The sequence below is a fragment of the Pseudopodoces humilis genome, chromosome 8 (assembly GCF_049639895.1).
Source record: "Pseudopodoces humilis isolate 2021_Gansu_Grassland_sample_001 chromosome 8, ASM4963989v1, whole genome shotgun sequence".
NCBI lineage: Eukaryota > Metazoa > Chordata > Aves > Passeriformes > Paridae > Pseudopodoces > Pseudopodoces humilis.
Window position 1 is genome coordinate 10110516 of NC_142207.1, and position 18515 is coordinate 10129030.

An 18515-nucleotide genomic window follows, 5' to 3' on the forward strand; every position below is an offset into this window, starting at 1 on the left:
CAAGTTTTAGAAAATATTTCCTGTGTTTTTGAACAAGATAAAAGGATTGCTGCATTTATTTGGTGTTGGTCGTCACTGACTGCCTTTCAGTTTGTGACAGTGGGGAATACTTTGTAGGGGCACATTTTCTGTCTGAAATAATCCTGTCCTTTAGTGTACAGCTTCCATGGATTTGTTGTGTTTTTTTCTTTTCTTTGGGAACCAAGCACCATCCCTTTCCGATAGCATTTGCTCAGACCCAGACGCAGAACAACCTGAACTCTGGAGTTTCGCACACCCCAGGTTCTCTCTCAGCTCTTTCCCCTTGCTGTTGATGCACTGTTTTGCCTTGCCAGACTTTTCCAGGAAGGCTCTAAGCAATTGAAGGATCCAGAAAAAACCCTCAAAACTCGTGTTTGCTGCTTGCTGTCAGTTTTGCACTCATTATTGTTGTAGAGCAGGTAAAGAGAAGCTGCAGCTTCACTGGGACTGGCAATACTCCCACAGGCCAAGCTGTAAATAAGGGTTATAGCCTGCTGCTGCTGGGCATTAAATAAGCAGATAAATTTCTCTTTGCTGTGGATTTATTCAAGGCAGATGTTTTTAGTGAGCTCTGGAAAGGTTTGGAGGAATATAAAACCTGCTGCAGTTCTGGAATTGATCCATGAGGATCAAAATCTGGTAACCAGTGATTTGTTTAAGGGTCCCTGACACTTTTATGGCAAGACCATGTATATCAGAGAGGGCTGGCTCAGTTTGAAACACATTCCAAACCCAAACCTGAAATAAATCCTTGCAATGGAGCAATTCTGTAAACTTCTGCTTTCCCATTATTTCATTTTTGACAAAAAATTAAAGGGGAAAAAAAATTCATAGTTTGGGAAGGGGATGACTCAACCTTTTGAAAGGAAATGGAATGCTGATTGTCTGTTTCTGTAATTTTTGATGTGGCATTTACTCAGTGTAGAGATGTGGATGAAGACAATAATACAGACAGAACAAGTATAAAATAAAGACACAAAGAAATGGAAAAATACTTGATGTAGCCTTAGCCATGTGGTACTGGAAGTACATACATGATGGTCTCCCAGACCTTGAAGGGTCAACTGAAAATGGCCTTGTGTGGTCAAAGAGGGACTTAAGAATATTGTAAAACAAAATTAAAAAGGAAGATGGGTATTTCCCATTGTTTTGACCTCAACTGTTCCCTGTTACAAGTGATGGAAAGTTAATGCTTGGGATTGGGTTGAACAATTCAATTAAATCACCAGAAGAAAACAATAAATATATTAGGTGACATGTAATTGATGACTTACATTTTTAGCCCAGAATCTCAGCAGCTGTAAACAGATGTGGCTGGACTAATGCTGGTAGAGAGGCTGGGATGTGAAGACAGAACCACTGAAAAGGTGCTTCTGTCTTCACATCAATTGAAGTGCTACTCTTCCATTTTACTGTACTGTAGATACTTGATGCATCAGTGTGAAAACGATTTTGCCTAGAATATTTTAAGTAAATCTTAATATCCAGTGAAGCAAAAATGAGAACTAGTAACTCCATTCTAATATACTCTCTGGCTTTGGGTAAATCACTTAATCTTTCTGTTGATTTCTTAATCTCAAATGAAAAGGCCATTGACAAATTAATAGTGAGAAACAGTTATTTGGTGAAAGTAGCTTTCTGTGACAGTGAGCACATTATCAGCTACCTGTGGTTAGATTATTGTAACAATCTCATATTGCTGCCTCACAACTCCCCTTTTCTGAAAATGAAACATGCTGAGAAAGATATTCCTTGGAGCCTGCACTCTGAGTAAGCACTAAATCAACATGCTGGAGTAGGGTGAGGGGCCTGGGATGAGAAGGAGCTGCTGTTTATCAGAAAGCCCTGGGAAAAGACATGGCCACAAAGAGCTTTAGAAAAATGCTGTGACATTTTTAAACAGAAATCAGCTCCCTATTGTGCAGGATCCCACTATTTGTACTTCATGGAACATGGCTTTTTCTTAGTTAGACAGACTCAAAAAGAATTTGAGAAATCATAACAGAAGTGAAAAGTTTCTCCAGTTATTCAGCATATTCAGCTCTTGGCAAGCGTTAATGTCCATAATACTGAGTAAGTAGTGCCAGGGAGAAGAGGTCACCACATCACTGGCAAAATTAATTTGTCTGAATTGATATCCCAAGATTTAAAGGAAAGAAAAAAAAAATCTGACAGCTGTAAATTAAGCTGCAGCAGATGAGAAACCCATCTGGAGTGAGGAGAGGGCTGAATTAAAAATGAAAGGTTTTTAAAGAAGAGAGCCTAAGAATGGGCAAGGTTGGTTGGCTAAATATTCTAATTTGCAAAGTAGGTGCTGTGAAGTCAGAGAAAGCAGCTGAAATGAGACCTGGAAATTGAAAGGAGGAATTTGCCCAAGCCACAACCAAGCCGTCTTCACTTCAAGGCAGATCATTAACACTTTGCTCACCTGGAGGTTGAAGGGACTTCCTGCTCAGTTGCCAAATTTTGATATGTAGTTCAGAAGGCAATATTGCCTCTTTCCCAGTGAGCAAACACAGCCACGACTATTACTCATTCCATCTCATCTTGATTCACTCAGTTACTTCATGACTTCTAGGGAAAGGATCAAAGAGTCAGGAGATGGAGAGCTGACATGTCAGAGGGGGGATAGGAAAGGAGTACTGCAATCTGAGGTTGTTATGATGGCTTGGCAAGCGTGCTAACAATTAACACATTCTAAAGTGACTCTCAAAGAGGATGGCATTTCTCACAAAACAGAGGAAAAACCTTTGTCTGAGCAGCTTTTTATTTGGTGGAAACTGGTGTATGTCTGCTTTTCCCATTTTTTTGCAAAAGAAAGTCACAGATCCTCATCAAGTTTCAAGACCTCAATTGCAGATCAGTAACTCAGTTCTCACTATACCAGCTGAGGATCTGCCTGTAAATCTGAAGGCATCACTAATGCCATAGCAGGCAGAGATATACCAGTATGGTTGTTATTTAATAAGAGCAGGACTGGTTCATTTTGCTGATTTTTTTTCTTTTGGGTAGACCAGAAGTCTCTTTAAGTTGAGCTGTACATTTTTGTGACTATGTGTAGGTGCTTATAGTCCTCTCCCCACCATAACATGAGAATAACCCTTAATGATGCTTTCTCAAATTTCAGCTCCTTATCTTCTACTTTTAAAGATCAAGACAGAATTTGGTATGTGTCTGCATTTTTTGCCTGCATATTGTCAGGAGCTACTATGTCTTAGCACATTTGAAAACTAGACGGCTGCGTACAGATTTACATTATAAGCCAAATCCCTGGCAACCATGCTAGAATTATTTGGTCCGATAGCCTTGCACTCTTGCATACTCAGAGTTGTAATAGCATTACTGCCCTTTTTTTTGAGTTTCTGAGCAGTAGAGACCCAGGTGTCAGGATTTTTCATTGGCACTCTCACCGTATTTTTGCAGAGAAACCATTCTAAAGGGAAACTTTTCTGCATGAGTATCTATCTGCCTGACTAGTCTTATGATTTTAAGTTTGGCTTATCCAAGAGTTGTTTTTCATTTCATTATCTTCTGTCGTTTGGCTTGCAAAGAAAATGTCTTTAACAGACATATTAAAAAATATGTGTCATGAATTTTCCACTGCTTTTGCTAAATGTCCAACATTTCTTCCTGATATCATCATCTGTTAAGTTTACCTTCTTTCTCCGCTCTCTCTCTCGTCTTTCCAGGTCAGAGGCTACCCTGAGCCACAGATCACATGGTACAGAAATGGGCATCCTGTCCCAGAGGGAGACCATTATGTCATGGACCGCAGCATCCGGGGCGTGTTCAGCTTGCTCATCAAAGGTGTGCAGGAAGGAGATGCTGGCAAATACACCTGCGAGGCTGCAAATGATGGTGGGATTCGTCAAGTGACCGTGGAACTGACAGTGGAAGGTCAGAACATTCTTACACTGTTGTTTTGGTGATTATAGTTTAAGGAACAAGGTGTGCTAAACAGTCTGGTTAAAATCACAACAGTACACACATGCCTTTTCATTGATGCAGGGGTAAGGTTCATTGACTGCATTTCATGGGTTAAGACATTGTGCAGGGAGCTACATGTCTACAAGTAGATAAAGTGTGAGTTCTGTTTCAGGTGTGGGTGATGATGTGCAGGTAACAAAAGTCCTTGGTTTAAAGACTTCGTTCTGAACTTTGTAATTTTCATGGAAGTCACCACTCAGGACAGAAACAGCTAAGCTGCATGCCTGGTTGTAATTGCATGCTTAATGTCACACAGGAAACAGCCAGGATCAAACCCAGGAATTTTTAAGAGCACATCTGCATATTAGATAGTTGCAAACTGCCAAATTTAAAATTTAGTGACACAAAGCCAGTGAAGGATTGAAATAAATTGTACTGCTTGTCCTCTTGCAGTTTGGTCTTATCAGAGATCTATAGAATATCAAAACATCTCAGGTCACAACTTTGTATTGAATTCTTGATGAAAAGAAAGAAATCTGCAGCTGTTCTGAAACTATCAATATTTGGGTTTATTCAGAGTCAAAAACTCGTAATATACTCTGAGTACTCATGCATAGATCTGACATGATTGCCTTCTGTTGTAAAAATTATGTGAAGTATTTATTTTTCCCCTTTCTTTAAGTTGGAATAACTTTATGAATGACAATTTACATGGAGGTGGAGGATTTTTTTAAAGCCGTTTTTCTGTCAGTTTTTCTGACCTGGTTTATGCTGCAGCTCAGAACAACTTCGGGGCACCACCCAATGACTGAATTTCTCAGACTCTAAGAATTTTATGGTCTTTGTTCTAAAATCCCTTTATCCATCAAGGTAGCAAAGCACAGATTTATTTTTTTTTCCCTGTTCTCCTCAAAGATAACCACGTGGGGCTGCCTGCTGCTTGACACATGAGTGACTGAAACATGATCTGTTCTTTCCACCTGCATGTCTGTCCTGTCAGGCAGTGATGCGGGCTCTGGCGGGGCTCTAGCAGAGATGTTTCTCCGGAGCCCCGGAGCTGTAGGTTGGATGCTGAGGCTCCCGGAGCCGCTCGGCTCGGTGCAGCAGGTGGCGCTGGGCTCCCGCAGCATCTACTGCTGCGCACGGCAGGCTCCTGTGCCATGGGCAGCGCGGCTTCTTTGGGCTGCCACAGGACTGCCAACCCCGCCAAGGAAACACCTCTCTCACCGTCTGAAAACCTCCTGATGGCTTAATTTGAAGTACCGCTGCACTGTAGAAATTAGACAGTGTTCCATTCAAAAAAGTATTTTTTCGTGAATAATCTTCAGCGTTGTTAGAGCTGAGGCCGGGGGTTCGACAGCAACTCTGCCAAAGCTTGGTTTTGAAACTGGAGAGCCTAACTTTGAGCTACAGATGACATAACCTTATACTGCAGGTGTTGCATTCCTCCTTTGTGTTTCTAATCTGGAGAAACGCATATTTTACATAGTCTTTATTATCTGTAATTCCCAATGGGTTTGACAAAACTTTCGACTTCCTGTCTTTCTGTCCTATGCTTACAGGAAACTCCTTGATGAAATACAGCCTGCCATCCAGTGCCAAAACCTCTGGGTAAGCAGTCTACTGGCTTGGATATTGTTTAACAGACACTTAAATATATTTTGGTAGGAAAACAAATAAAATTACTCTTTGTAAAAGTCTCCATTTACCCCAAGCAGAGTAGCTACTGTGAGAGCAGCTGGCTGAGCAGAATGGTTGAGGCAGTCAGGAAGATGCGCACCTACTGCTCCACAATATTGATGGAATTAATGGGGCTGAAAACAGATCATCCTGCAGATACCTAAATATTGCACCCTCCTCTGCTGTAATTTTGCACCCTTTTCTCTGCTTTCTGATATTCAAGAATCCTTCCCCACAACTTCCATGAGCTGACAGTCTCTTTTTTAAAGCCAGAGAGCAAATACTACTTTGAGTCATCAGTGAGAAATAAAAGCAACTGAAATCAGCATTCTTGCACATAGAATTTAAATATTTCTAAGTAACACAGTGTGTAAACTGTAGTCCAGAAGAAGTAATTGTTCTGGTTTAGAGTAAGTTACCAAGAACAGGTTGATGGGGTGATGTAAGCTGGCACACAAAAGTCAGCTTGTACTTTCTGCACTTCAGTAGGCATTTACAATTGCGTGAATGTCACTGTTTTGAAAGCCTCAGGCCTTATTCTTCCAACAGCTGAATTAATTTCTTTATAAATAGTTTGAATTTAAGTAGAATTTTCTCTGACTTGTATCTCTGTTACTGAGTCTCTCTGGATGTATGCAAGAATACATGTTCTGATTATGTCAGTGATTAGAATACAGATAGTTAAAACTGGAGGTTTTAATTTCATCATTGATAAGGACATTGTTTGTATATTTTTTAATTTTAAAATTAACAGATTACAGCAGTGAAAATGGTAAGTAAAACAAAGTAATCAGGAAGGCTTTTACATGATAAATTCTTTAGACATACACACAGGATAAATAATCAAAACAAGAAAGGACAGTTCAGGTTTCTCTTAAGTTTTGTTGTATACTCAGACTTTACAAAGCACCATCCTAATCCATTGCATTGCACAGAGTTAGAGTTATTGTCTTCACTTTCCATGCTCCTGTGTTTTCCTCCTATTCAGTATTAATAATTCCATATTAGGAGAGGGGAAAAGAAAAGAAATAATACATTTCCATTTGTTCATGTCTAAGATCTAGCTGTAAAGCTGCAGGCCAGCTAGGTATGTATAGATATATAAGTACAGACTTACCAGCTAAAGATGGTTACTAAAAGATTTCTTTAGAACACATTTATGTTCTTCTTTAGTGGTAGTATGAGGGAGATGACATTAAAAGCTATCAGATATTTAATTATATGATAAAGTGATTTTCATTTTAGCATGCTACAATCACACTTCTCTCAATACTTTTTCTGGTCCTCTTGTCCTTGTAAATCCTTTCATTATGGTATCATCTCTTACTTAGAAACCTCAAGCTGCCCATATGGCAACCACCTTGTCTTGGCAGCACCTTGGACTAAAGGGATGCGCTCTGTTAGTATCTGACACCTGGTAGAAGTGGTGAGGTATTGACACATCTTACTTGCATGTGGTAAAAGGCCATCTGGAATAGAAGGCCTTGAAAATGGTTCAGTTTGCTTGAAATTAAATGTTAAAAAAAAAAAAGAAATCACCATCTGCCATCTACTAATGTGTCTTCATTGTACCAAGGCTTCAGAGCAAAGAGTGAGTGTGTTCCCTTTGACATTAACAGACCTGAAGTTGCACCTTTTTGGTTTATTTTCATGCTATAATGCACTTGATGTTTTATGTTTTATGGCTGTGTAACTGTTTATGGTTTTGGACTGCAGTCACTGATGCCACTTTAGTTTCATCCCATGTGTCATTTCCCAGCTGTGCCAGCCATGTAAGTAGAGCTGGGCATTTACACTTAACAGTGATTCACCTGGCACAGGTGTACTTCAGTTTTGTGCCCTCTTCATGTTTGCTTTGAAAACATGGTAGCAAATGAGGTTACAAATAAAAGTTTTCCCAGACCAAAAATATTTACCAGGACATGTCAGAAATGTTGCAAAACCAAGGTGCTGACTCATAAATCAGAAATTACTGTGTCAATTGCACTCAAGAATGAAACAAATGACATGATAAAAACCTGTGAATGGTAAACAAGTACGTACAAATAAACCCTTAAGAGGCAGCTAAAAAAAAGAAAATGGGGAAAACTAAATGCATACAGTGTTTCCTATCTTTAGGTTTGCCCAGCTCTGCTTATGAACAACAGAAATGGTCCCCAAGATCTGTGCTGTGTATGCCAGATGAGGGTGCATAGCATAACATGGTTCAGTTGCATGAGGAGTCATGAGCAGTCATCACCAGCATTTCCATTTCTTCCACGGCCAAGAAAAATATGCAACTACAGCCTGGGTTGCCATAAACGATGTACCCTTGTTGGCAGACCACAGGTCTAAAATGCTTCCTGACATGTGCTCTAACCACAACAGCTTCCAGCTTCTCTGTAAAACCACAATGTCAATTGCCTTTGCAGGGGAAGACTTGCTGTTCCATCTGTGGAGCAGAGGCCAAGCATCTGGGGAGAAAGTCCACCCAAGTTTGCTACCAAACCCAACAGAGTTGTCGTGCGTGAAGGCCAAACAGGCAAATTCTCATGTAAAATAACAGGACGACCTCAGCCTCAAGTAACTTGGTTTAAGGTATGACTTCCCCAAAGGTTTCTGTTTTCCTTCTCTTTTGAAATTTTGTAACCTGAAAGGATGAAATGTGCATTGAAGTCTTAAGTCCTAGTGTCTCCTTTGAGCATACCCAAGATCTCCAGATGCATTTTTTTGTTTGTAAGGAGAGAGCTTTCAGGTGGTAATTAGCTATTTACACTGACTGGGGAATTTTTACTGAAGCTGTCAGTATTTTAGAGAACTACAGTTACTTTCTTTAATTTGGAAGTCCAAATATATGACTGCTCTGGTGGCATCCTTCTCCCCTCCACCCTTCAACAGACAAATGTCATATATAGTGAACAGAAAAAAACACAACTCTTATCAGTGCTTCTATTTTCTCTTGATATCTCCAGGTTAGGGGGGGAAAGAAAAAAATAACCACTCAGAAAACTTCTCAGAGAACAGGGAAATGTTTCCAAGTCATTGTCTGCTATATTCCAGGCTTATCCTTGTTTGTAGTACAAGAATGTCAGGGTACATCCCCAAACACAGGCAGCCTCTTGCAGTGGAAGTGCTCACTGACATCTCATTCAGCTGGTGGCTCCACCTGGAGTCTGCCTCTCCTTCCAGTTGCCGTGGTGCTGTGGGACCTGCTGGCTCTCTGGGACTCTGCAGTGCAGCTGCTCCACCACAGCCTGCTTCCAGTCCCACCAGGCCCGCTCAAGTTTTCCAGCCACGCAGCTCTGCAAAACAGGCTTTGTCACCCAGTTCTCTTTGTTCAGGGCTGTCTGGTAAATGAGAGGGAAGTAGGGACAATCCAGCAGTTTAGATCTGCACTTTGGTGCAGGTTCTCCATACCTTCTTTGCAGTTTCCTGGAGGTTATATTATGTATTTTGCTATTGATGATCACCTTCTATATCATGGAAATGAACTTACGTATCTGCTGGATCACATCTGGCTACTGTAGAACCAATAGATGACTACCTTCCTTACAGCAGGAAAGCTTTATCAACAAATAAAAATAGCACTTTTCATAACTATTAAGCCTGTTTGTAAATATCTGACTCTTAGGATGGGAGAAACTGTGGTGTCCGATAGCAAGGCACTCATTCTTAATGGCCGATGCTGAAGCAAAAACAGTGATTTGCACACATATACATCACAGAAGATGAGGTATTGGTCAGTTGCTTCGTAGAATTTAAAGGCAAAGATTGTCATTGTGATTATCTAGTTTGTGTAACAGAGAGCACAGAAGTACACACATTTCTGCCTGCCTCAAAGCTGTATCTTTGGATTTAACTCCAGTGTAGTTTTTTGAGGGATAGTGAACTACTCTCCAGATTGGAAGCTTTTGCTTAAAAGCATTTGACTTCCTGGAATGAACAGGAACATAAAACTGGTTTGAGCCCGCATACAATGAAAAGAATTTTTTCTAGGAATCTGGGTATAATAAGCAGGGAAAGGCCAAAACTAAACTGAGATGAGTAGGTGACAAAATAGAGGAAAAAGAAAGCCCCCTGAAGATGTGAATTATAGAATTTTGGGCACAATTGATTGTTTACACCATATGAGTAGTATTCATAGGAGGAATTTGGCTAAAGGATAGGAGAAAGCCATTTTGACCTAATGTTTTACTAAAAAAATTCTTGCTCCCCTTCTCTTAACAATAGCTGCTGTCTCATGGTGCCTTGTGATGTTTGCAGGGTGATATTCAGTTACAGCAAAATGAGCATTTCAACATGTATGAGAGAACAGGCATCCAGTTCTTGGAGATCCAAAACGTTCAGCTTGCTGATTCAGGAATTTACACGTGCACTGTGGTGAACAGCGCTGGGAAGGCATCAGTGTCTGCAGAGCTCACCGTTCAAGGTACAGCAAAGGGTTTGCAGGAAAGAGAAAAGTGAGCCACAGACGTTCTGCTGAAATGTCTCTGGTTGCGTTCTCGATAGGAACAAGAAACATTCACTTCTCCCCATTATCTTCTCTCTCTCTCTCTCCCTCTGTTCATTAGATGATGCTGTGATAGCTTGGAGCATGCTACAGCTGTAAACATTTGTAAACAAAAGGAAAAAAATGCAATCCAAGTGCTTTGTAACAGATTCCTTTAAAAACACTTTTTCGCCTTTACTGTGACTTCCAGGTTTTGAATGTTGATTTGATTTTCAGCAAATGGAACCTGGAACTTACCATTATAATCAGTAATTAATTTTGTATTTGTTGAGTTCTAGCACTAGATGCACATTTATACCAACTCTGTTATGGGGGGAAAAATTTTATCTATATTTCTAGAACTAGGAAAGTAAAGTGAAAGATGATGATTCTAAATTATGAGAGAGATAAAAACGCATCTTAGTAAGATTAAAATGCAGTCTTCTCAACTCCCAACCCTGCCTATTTCACTGCTTGTTAAGGAAACAAATGTCTTTGCATAAGTAGAATGTTCTGTATATACGTGCATTATCATATACAGCTGATTTTGCAGCTTGGTGCTTTTTAGGGTGCCCTTTGCATCAGCTTCAAAATCATACAGCCTTCAGCAAGCAAAGAGGAAGTTCATCAGTCAGTGGGCAAGCCATCACTGGACCCAATTAAATAATTAAATCCACAGCTGCTGGCTTCAGCTGCAGTCGTGAGGTCAGCAGGTTACACATGCACCCAGCAGTGAGTTTTTGTTGCAAAACTTTTAGTTTTATATCAGTGCTGTCATTCTGTAAGGTATCAAGAATATAAATAACAAGTAGATGTACATTTGGGATGCTCAAAACCACAGCTAACATTTCTAGAATTTAAAGTTGTACTTTTTATCTGTAAGCTCCAATCTGATGAAGCCATTGTGGAAGAAGCTTCTACAGTTTGCCTGTTCAACAGAGGTTGTACAGAAAGGGCTGTTTCTTTCAATAAGCCTTTTATCTAAACAGAAAACTCGGTCCCTAATTGCTGTCCCTGAAGTGGTGAGCTTTCGGTTCTGTAATGGCTACATCTGCCTCGAGAGATGATGCAGAACTGGGGTCACAAAGTCAGCTGTGGTATATGTTTGCTTCAGATGCTGACCACATCTCTGAATAATCCATTCTTTCTTGGATTAGTGCAGGTCAGTAAAAAGGGCACTCTTGTGCAATGCTCTTGATTAGCTGGATGATTCCACTTACCTAACCACAATATAAAATACCTAGTTCTTTCATTATCAATTAAATAAGGTTGTCAGAGTTGCTGCAAGATGTTAGCAGACAATCAAGTTGCTCAGAAGTACTACATGTTCTTTCAAAGACATGCAATCTCAGATATTTTCATCCAATAGCTATATTTTTTTCCCAGAGTGGAAGGTGAAGAGGGAAGAGGAAATATTCTTTTAATAGACAGGGTTGCATGGTATTGTCTTGTCTGCAGTCAGTAGTTACAAAGCTTCCTTTTCTGCATTTATCCAGTCTTTTCACTTTTAATTTCTGTATTTCTGTTACTGTTTGACAGGTTTGTTGAAATGAGGTCAATGTGGTTGTTCTTTCTCTCTCTCACCTCAACATTTGTTTGTGTGTAGATAGATTCTTTCGGTCACTCTGAATGGCATGGCAAGTCCAAGCATTTAGATGTGGATTTTTGCTTGCAAAACACAGTGGAAATCAGGATATCATCCATCACATCCATCACATGATTTTGTCTTTTCCCTGAGGCAGAGACTCTGAAACCATTTTTATGAAGTGCTTGTTGATTGAAAAATTTGTTATCTTGCAAATTAATTATTACATGTCTTTCTACTGTGGTTTCTAGTCTCACAGCTGACAGCAGCATAGGTGCAGCTTTGATCTGACCAGGAGAAAACAAATTGCATCCTGAAGTCTTAATTAGGGGGTAATGGAGAGATGTGGTTGGTATTTGACCTAGAATGGGATTTCTCTCCTCACAACTATTTATTATCTCATGCTGCCCCCAAGAGAAACAAACACTGTCAAGGTTTTTGAGAATTCATGGAGGGTTACACATGAGGAGGCTGATTGTGGGTCAGTATGTGCTCAGTTTGATCAGTGCAGCTGATGAGGCACCTTGGCAAATCAATACAGCTCAGCCGTGTTCCCAGATTTCCTGGTGCTGTTGCGAAGTGAAAAAATGTGCATTAGCTTTTGTGTTATTCATGTTAATCATGATAATTCTTGCTACACAGCAAATGGGGTGGTAAATGTTTACAGGTAGGTCCAGGTTTTGGGAGGCTTTATTCCTATTGACTTGGTTCTGTGTTTCAGCCAGAGGAGAGCTGTTGTTTCACTGTGAGCATGCTCAGGTGTCAGATTGATTGATGGTTTTTCTTTCTCTACCTCTGCAAAATCTGCAGAATTATCATAAGATTTGATAAGCTGCTTCCGAGCTGTAATCACTTCCATACTTCTCTCCCCCAGCACAGAGCTTTTGAGGGTCCCTGAACCTTTAGCTCTGCAGGTGCTGAACATGATGCAGCAATGTCTCAAAAGGGACCGAGACCTCTTTGTGTTTCAGCTGAGCAGCTTCCTGTTGTCCGTATCAATTTCAGGTGTTAGACAATCATGACTTCAATGCATTGAAAACTTGAAGAGTGAAGGTTCTTAAGTATATTTTCTGCTTAAAATGTTTCAAATTTTTGGAATTCTGCACAGTATTGTGTGTATAATTTACACTGTTCCTTCTTTTATATTTCAGATCCAGATAAGATGGACACATACACTCAGCCACCTTGGTATGTTGTTACTGGAGTACTTTCTCTGACTATTTAATTGGAGTGAGCTGACTTTGACATTTACTGCATGTGCTTTTTTCAAAGTGATAAATTTTTTGGGGGTCAATCTGTATTTGGAAGTCAGAAAATATTTCCTTGAAATAAGATTCCCTCTTGCTGCCCAATTCAGCAGTCCTGGTAGACTTGTAGGAAATAAGTGATGCCACCAGGGAACTGGTGACAACATTATGAAGTACAGAGTTCCTGGTTCAGGAAAGTAAAATTTAAAAAAAAAAACAACAAGTAGTGAGTAGAAATTGTACGCTGTACCAGAGGGTCCAACTTCATTTTTGGAGTTAACAATGTGAGTGCACCTTGTCAGTTTTGAGCTGGTTGTTCTTTCCTGTCATAAACTAAACATGGCATGGCCGTGTTCTTTGCTGTTGTCTGAAAACACATACAAAAGTAGGGGTAAAGTAACAAGAAAGAAAAAAACTAATATTTAGGCCTTTTACAAGATTTTTTAAATTCAACTACTATAATACTTCAAAATTATTTTATAAAATTACTTTTTTTCATAAATGGAAAATGCAGGAATGAAAAGTTCAAGACTGTCTGTGTAAGACATTTTGATGAAGGACAGATGCTTTATAGTCATTGGGATGTTTAATCTGTCCTCACATGCCCTGGATGAGATTTCTAAATGGCATGCTCACACTGTCCTAACTGCAAAGTGGAATTGAAAATGCTGTGCTATTCTGTTTTTCAGATCTGTGTGATTTTTAGGAACATACTTGAAAGTAAGTTTAGTGTAAATGAAACTCTGCAGCATTGGAGGCAGAACTCCCCATGCATGTTGTTCTCCAGAGTAGTTCTGCTTCCTCCATTATTTATTCACAAAAAAAAATAGAAGTTGTTTTGTAAAGTGGAAAAGTCTTACATTTGTAACTGCAAATCTCAAACAGTGCATCAAACTCTGGCTGAAGAAAGTAGCACAGTAAATATCCCAAGTCTCCCTGAGAGAATAAGTTAATGGCACCAAGTGTAGCGAAACAGAGGTGGGCTGGAAATTACTGCCCTTATTTCAGATATGTTCCAATTTTACCTTGGGGCAATTCTGTGGAAGTGTGAGACACAGACACAGTGCTCTACAGGTAATAGCTTAGGGATGAAGGCAATCACCTTCAGTGAAGGAGATTTAGATTCAAGTCCCTAGTCAGTCAGCTACTCTTGTGCCCCCAAAATGCTGAGCAGCAGCTCCATCATAATTCTGAAAAACTCTTCCTAATAAATCCATAGCTGATACTGGTACACCTGGTGAAGATTTTAATGTGCCACCACCCTTTCTTCCTCCCCTAGACTTTGGTCAAGTTTCCTATCAGTCCTGTTTTGAAATTACCTGAATTACAAGACACCATAATTAGAAAAAGTATAATCACTTAATAATTTACATTTTTGTTTCCCTTTATGGAAATATTTTATGTGACATTTTGAGCTATATTGTACATGACCTCAATTCATTAAAGCATCAAGTATTGTTATATCATGGCCATTCAGATCTCATGAAATTGCTTCCCATCTAAAGCAGTGCATGCAAGGTTAATGTCTGGCTCCCAAAACATGTTAGAACTTATGCAGTGGACTTATATCCAGAATTTCCTGAGTTGAAATTGTGTCTGAGCCCTGATTTAATTTTATGAAGTTTTTTACTTTACCTCTTTGACCCATGTTCTTGAACTGATTCTTTAGAAGGAATCTAAAGGCTAATAATTTAACCTTTTTGCTAAGGGCTTATATATTATACCATTACTGATAATAATAATGTCTTTATACAGTGTCATGTATCTCCAAACTTCTCATTTTCCTTCAGCGTGCCATCAAAGCCAACCACACTTGCTGTTAAAGCTGTTGAAAATTCAGAATTCAAACAGGCAACCAGCAATGGGATTGCTAAAGAGCTGAAATCCAGCAGCACAGAACTCATGGTTGAAACTAAAGACAGGGTGCCAGCAAACAAAGAGTCCTTTTACATCACCAGAGAAGCCAAAGAAAGTAAGCAAGGACAGCACCAAGAAACCAACACAGAACATAATGAAGGAAAAAAGGGACCTCAGGTCTTGCAGAAAACTTCAAGCACCATCACACTACAATCTGTCAAACTGCAACCAGAGCCAAAGGCAGAATCCCAGGCCCCTTCCATCAGACAGGGTGAAAACAGGAAAAGGGGTGTGCAACTCTTGATGTCAGCTCAACAAACTCCACCTCTGACAGGGCATGTCAGTCCCAGGACTAGAGAAGCAGAAAACAGATCTGGAGCCCGGGGGGCTCTAATGGAGGAGAAGAGGGAGCACCTGGGAATTCCCCCTCAGTTTGAGACCCATCCACAGAGCCTGGAAGCATCAGAAGGCCAGGAGATTAAATTCAAGAGCAAAGGTAAAGGGATGAAAATTATTGGAGGCCCCAGGTTTAGTCAGAAATGGGTTCCCTTTCTATGGGTAGAAGTGGAAATCAATTCCTGCTTCTTGGAAAGTTGTTCTCTTCCTAAAGCCTTCTGGAAACAAATGCAGAATCCAATGCTGTTTCCACAACACTTAGAGAAATTTTCAAACCATCCTAAGCCATAGTGTTCATCTTCTCTGTCATCTGGGGTTTCCCCAGATGTAACCAATGCTGCTTCTTCTAGGAGGTAATTTTAGGTCCTCTTATATGAGGGTGCATGAGAAAAAATGGATGATACACTTTCCAGAACTGTATTTAGTGACACTGCCCTTGAGCCAAAGAAATACCAGAGGAGAAAATACAATCAGTCACGGCATGTCCCTAGTGGCATCTATTTTTATGTCTCATATTTGGTCAGCCTGATCTGAGTTCTTCCTAACAGCTGAAATGATAAAGCGAGAATTAAAAGGGAGGTTTAGAGTTTGTTCCACAGAATTTGAATGGGTTTTAACCTCTTAGAAGAGTAATGAGAGTTGCATTTTGCTGAATCTGGGTAGTAGATTTGGAACACTTCTCTTTTTTTTTAATTGCAATTTTAGAAAATAACCTGGAAACGTTTTTCTCCTTTTTTTTTTTAATAATATTTGCACTTTAAAGTGTTTGCATAAAGGAGAGAGAAATTGTTTATTTGTTTCTCTAGAGGCAAAAAAGAAATCACACAACACCATAGTAATTTATTTCATTTCTTGATGAGTCTTGCCCCATGAGTACAGAATGTAATTTCTATCACAAGTCCAGAGCATTTGGAGTGGAGAAAAATTTCCAAAGATCCTGGCACATTTTGAACAATTTATTTTTCAGGTATATTATTAAAAACATGAATAGTTTTCTGTCAAGAGTATCTCACACACTTTGCAAGCTTTAACTAATTCATGACCCTGTTTGGTAGAGGAATAAAGTCCCTATCATAGAGAAACAAGGAGCTCATCCAGTTTTTATTGAAGCCACTGAATGCCTTTGCATTTGACTTTGGACCCAAAGCACAAACTCTGGCGTGCAAGGCAAGGTGTGTGCAGGGAAATCACAGTCCCTAACACACTTCAGTACATAATCTGAGAAACTCTCCTGAGAATCCTCTCTGCAGATGGTGCCCAGGGTTGCTTTCACTGGCCCTTCCTCCTGCTCATGCGGCCTCACCTCAGGCAGGTCCAGGACTGTACCAAGGTGACCTTTGAACATCCCCAGGGTGGGGAAACTCCACAACCTCTCTGGGCAGCCTGTGCCAGTGCTGAGTAAAGAAGGGTTTGTGTTCAGACAGAACCTTCTCTGTTGCAGTTTCATATCCATTTTGTCTGTGACTTTTAGAAGAACAGCTTTTAGACTGAAGCTTTTTTCAGATATGGTTTTGCATACTACCAAATATTCGTTATTTTAAGTGATGGAGTGGCCAAGAAGTTTTAGAAGATCAGAAATATCAAACTTTCTGACAACAGTTTAGTGTATTGCCCATTAAGGTTTATATAATTATGTATGTGTAAAGAGGACCTAATTTATACTGAAGTAAATAATACTAAATTAATATATACTAAATAATTCTAATTATGAATACCTATCTATAAAAATCTAAATGTCTGATTGTCTAGTTTCAGGGAAGCCAAAACCAGATGTGGAGTGGTTCAAAGAAGGTCGACCTATTAAAGCTGGAGAAGATGTTCAAATATATGAGGAAGATGGAATTCATTGCCTGTGGATAAAGAAAGCTTACTTGAGGGACAGTGGATCTTACAGCTGCACAGCTGTCAACCCCAAAGGCCAGACTTCCACCAGCTGGTTGTTAACTGTCAGAAGTAAGTTCTTGTGAGCCCATCTACACTTTGGAAACTGTGGCTGGGCTTTTTTAAGTTGTCAGAGGGCTGTTACTACATAATTGTTACTTGACTTCTCAGTGCTGGTTAATTTTGATTCCTGCCTCTGTGAATAAAGTGGTGTGTGATAGCTGGCAAGCCACTTTCTGCATCAGTTTCTCTTCTGACATGTTGTGGTTTTCGTTGTTTGTATAGCTAAAACCATCTCAATATGTGTTTTGTATGCAGGGAGGGCTAGTCTCAACTCAGGTTTCTTATTAATGTTTATATTTAATACAGACTGTCAGTGGCTTTATTGTTGTTGTACTGCATTTGATTTTTATGAAGTTGCTTAGCATTTCTACACCCCAAATTTGAAAATTTTTTGGAGTACAAGCCAATTCTTTGCAGTAAAGTGAATAAGAAGAAAAGGGAAGGAATGACAATTGCGATTTCTAAATTCAAGAACATGTCCCAGTGACAAATTATTTTAAGCTTGCAACCAGTGTCTTGCTGGGCTGGTTGCAATTTTTGCTGGGTCTAGAAAATCCTGTCGTCAATTCTGATGTTTTCACCTGGTTTTAAGTTTTGTTCTGGATCTATGTTCATATTCATGGAATTTTTCTCCATTTGCTGTGCCTGAAGTTAAACAAGGATAATTAAGTTAAACCCAAGATAATTTCTTTTCGTCTCATTAGAGACCTATAAACTGCATCCTTAAGTCACAGTATTTCTCACTGGGAGAGAGACTGGGAGAAGACAGACAAGAGGAGAGAATTGTCCATCCTCTTCTTTGTGCTGAGCTCCCTGCTAATATGCTGCATACACTTCTAGTGATCGCCTGCAAATGGTGGATTCTGGCATAGAAAATCACTGCCTAAAACAGAACTTGAGGCCTGGCAATGCCTGCCTTGGAGATGAGAGAAGAATGTCTTCTTTATACCAGTCTGCTGCTCAAAATTATTTCTATCACCCAATAAAACATTTCACTGTGGTTAGCCCAACCGTGTCATCTAAACATACTGCAAAAAAGGCTCTAAGTGTAAAGCTAATTTCATCAATCTCAGTTAAAGGAACTGTTTTCATTTTGGTTTCCAAGGGCCTAAAGTTGAAGAGGTTGCTCCATGCTTTTCCAGTGTCTTGAAAGGATGCACTGTGAGCGAAGGGCAAGACTTTGTGCTGCAGTGCTGCGTGGGAGGAGTCCCTGTGCCCAACATCACATGGCTTCTCAATGGTAAGCAATCTCCTGCTCCACAACACCTGCATGAACGCACCGATACCCCAAAGCGTGCTAAATCACCCTCATACAACCCGCTGGGGCACCTGAGGAAAACCCTTTCCAGGAGCACCAAGTGCGCGAAAGGCTCTGTGAGCAGGCGCTGTG

The 18515-nt window shown here is 39.9% G+C and overlaps 1 protein-coding gene across 2 annotated transcripts in view; it reads left to right on the forward strand.

Moving 5' to 3' along the window:
• The window catches only part of MYLK (myosin light chain kinase), a 194699-nt gene that overhangs the window by 72480 nt on the left and 103704 nt on the right, over positions 1–18515 (forward strand). For both annotated transcript variants that reach the window (XM_088058800.1, XM_005519645.3), the window contains exons 3-10: positions 3711–3918; positions 5511–5559; positions 8040–8205; positions 9871–10036; positions 12833–12869; positions 14719–15281; positions 16931–17134; positions 18231–18365. In XM_088058800.1, the coding sequence (XP_087914926.1) occupies positions 3711–3918; positions 5511–5559; positions 8040–8205; positions 9871–10036; positions 12833–12869; positions 14719–15281; positions 16931–17134; positions 18231–18365 (1528 nt within the window). The remainder of the gene's footprint in view (positions 1–3710; positions 3919–5510; positions 5560–8039; positions 8206–9870; positions 10037–12832; positions 12870–14718; positions 15282–16930; positions 17135–18230; positions 18366–18515) is intronic.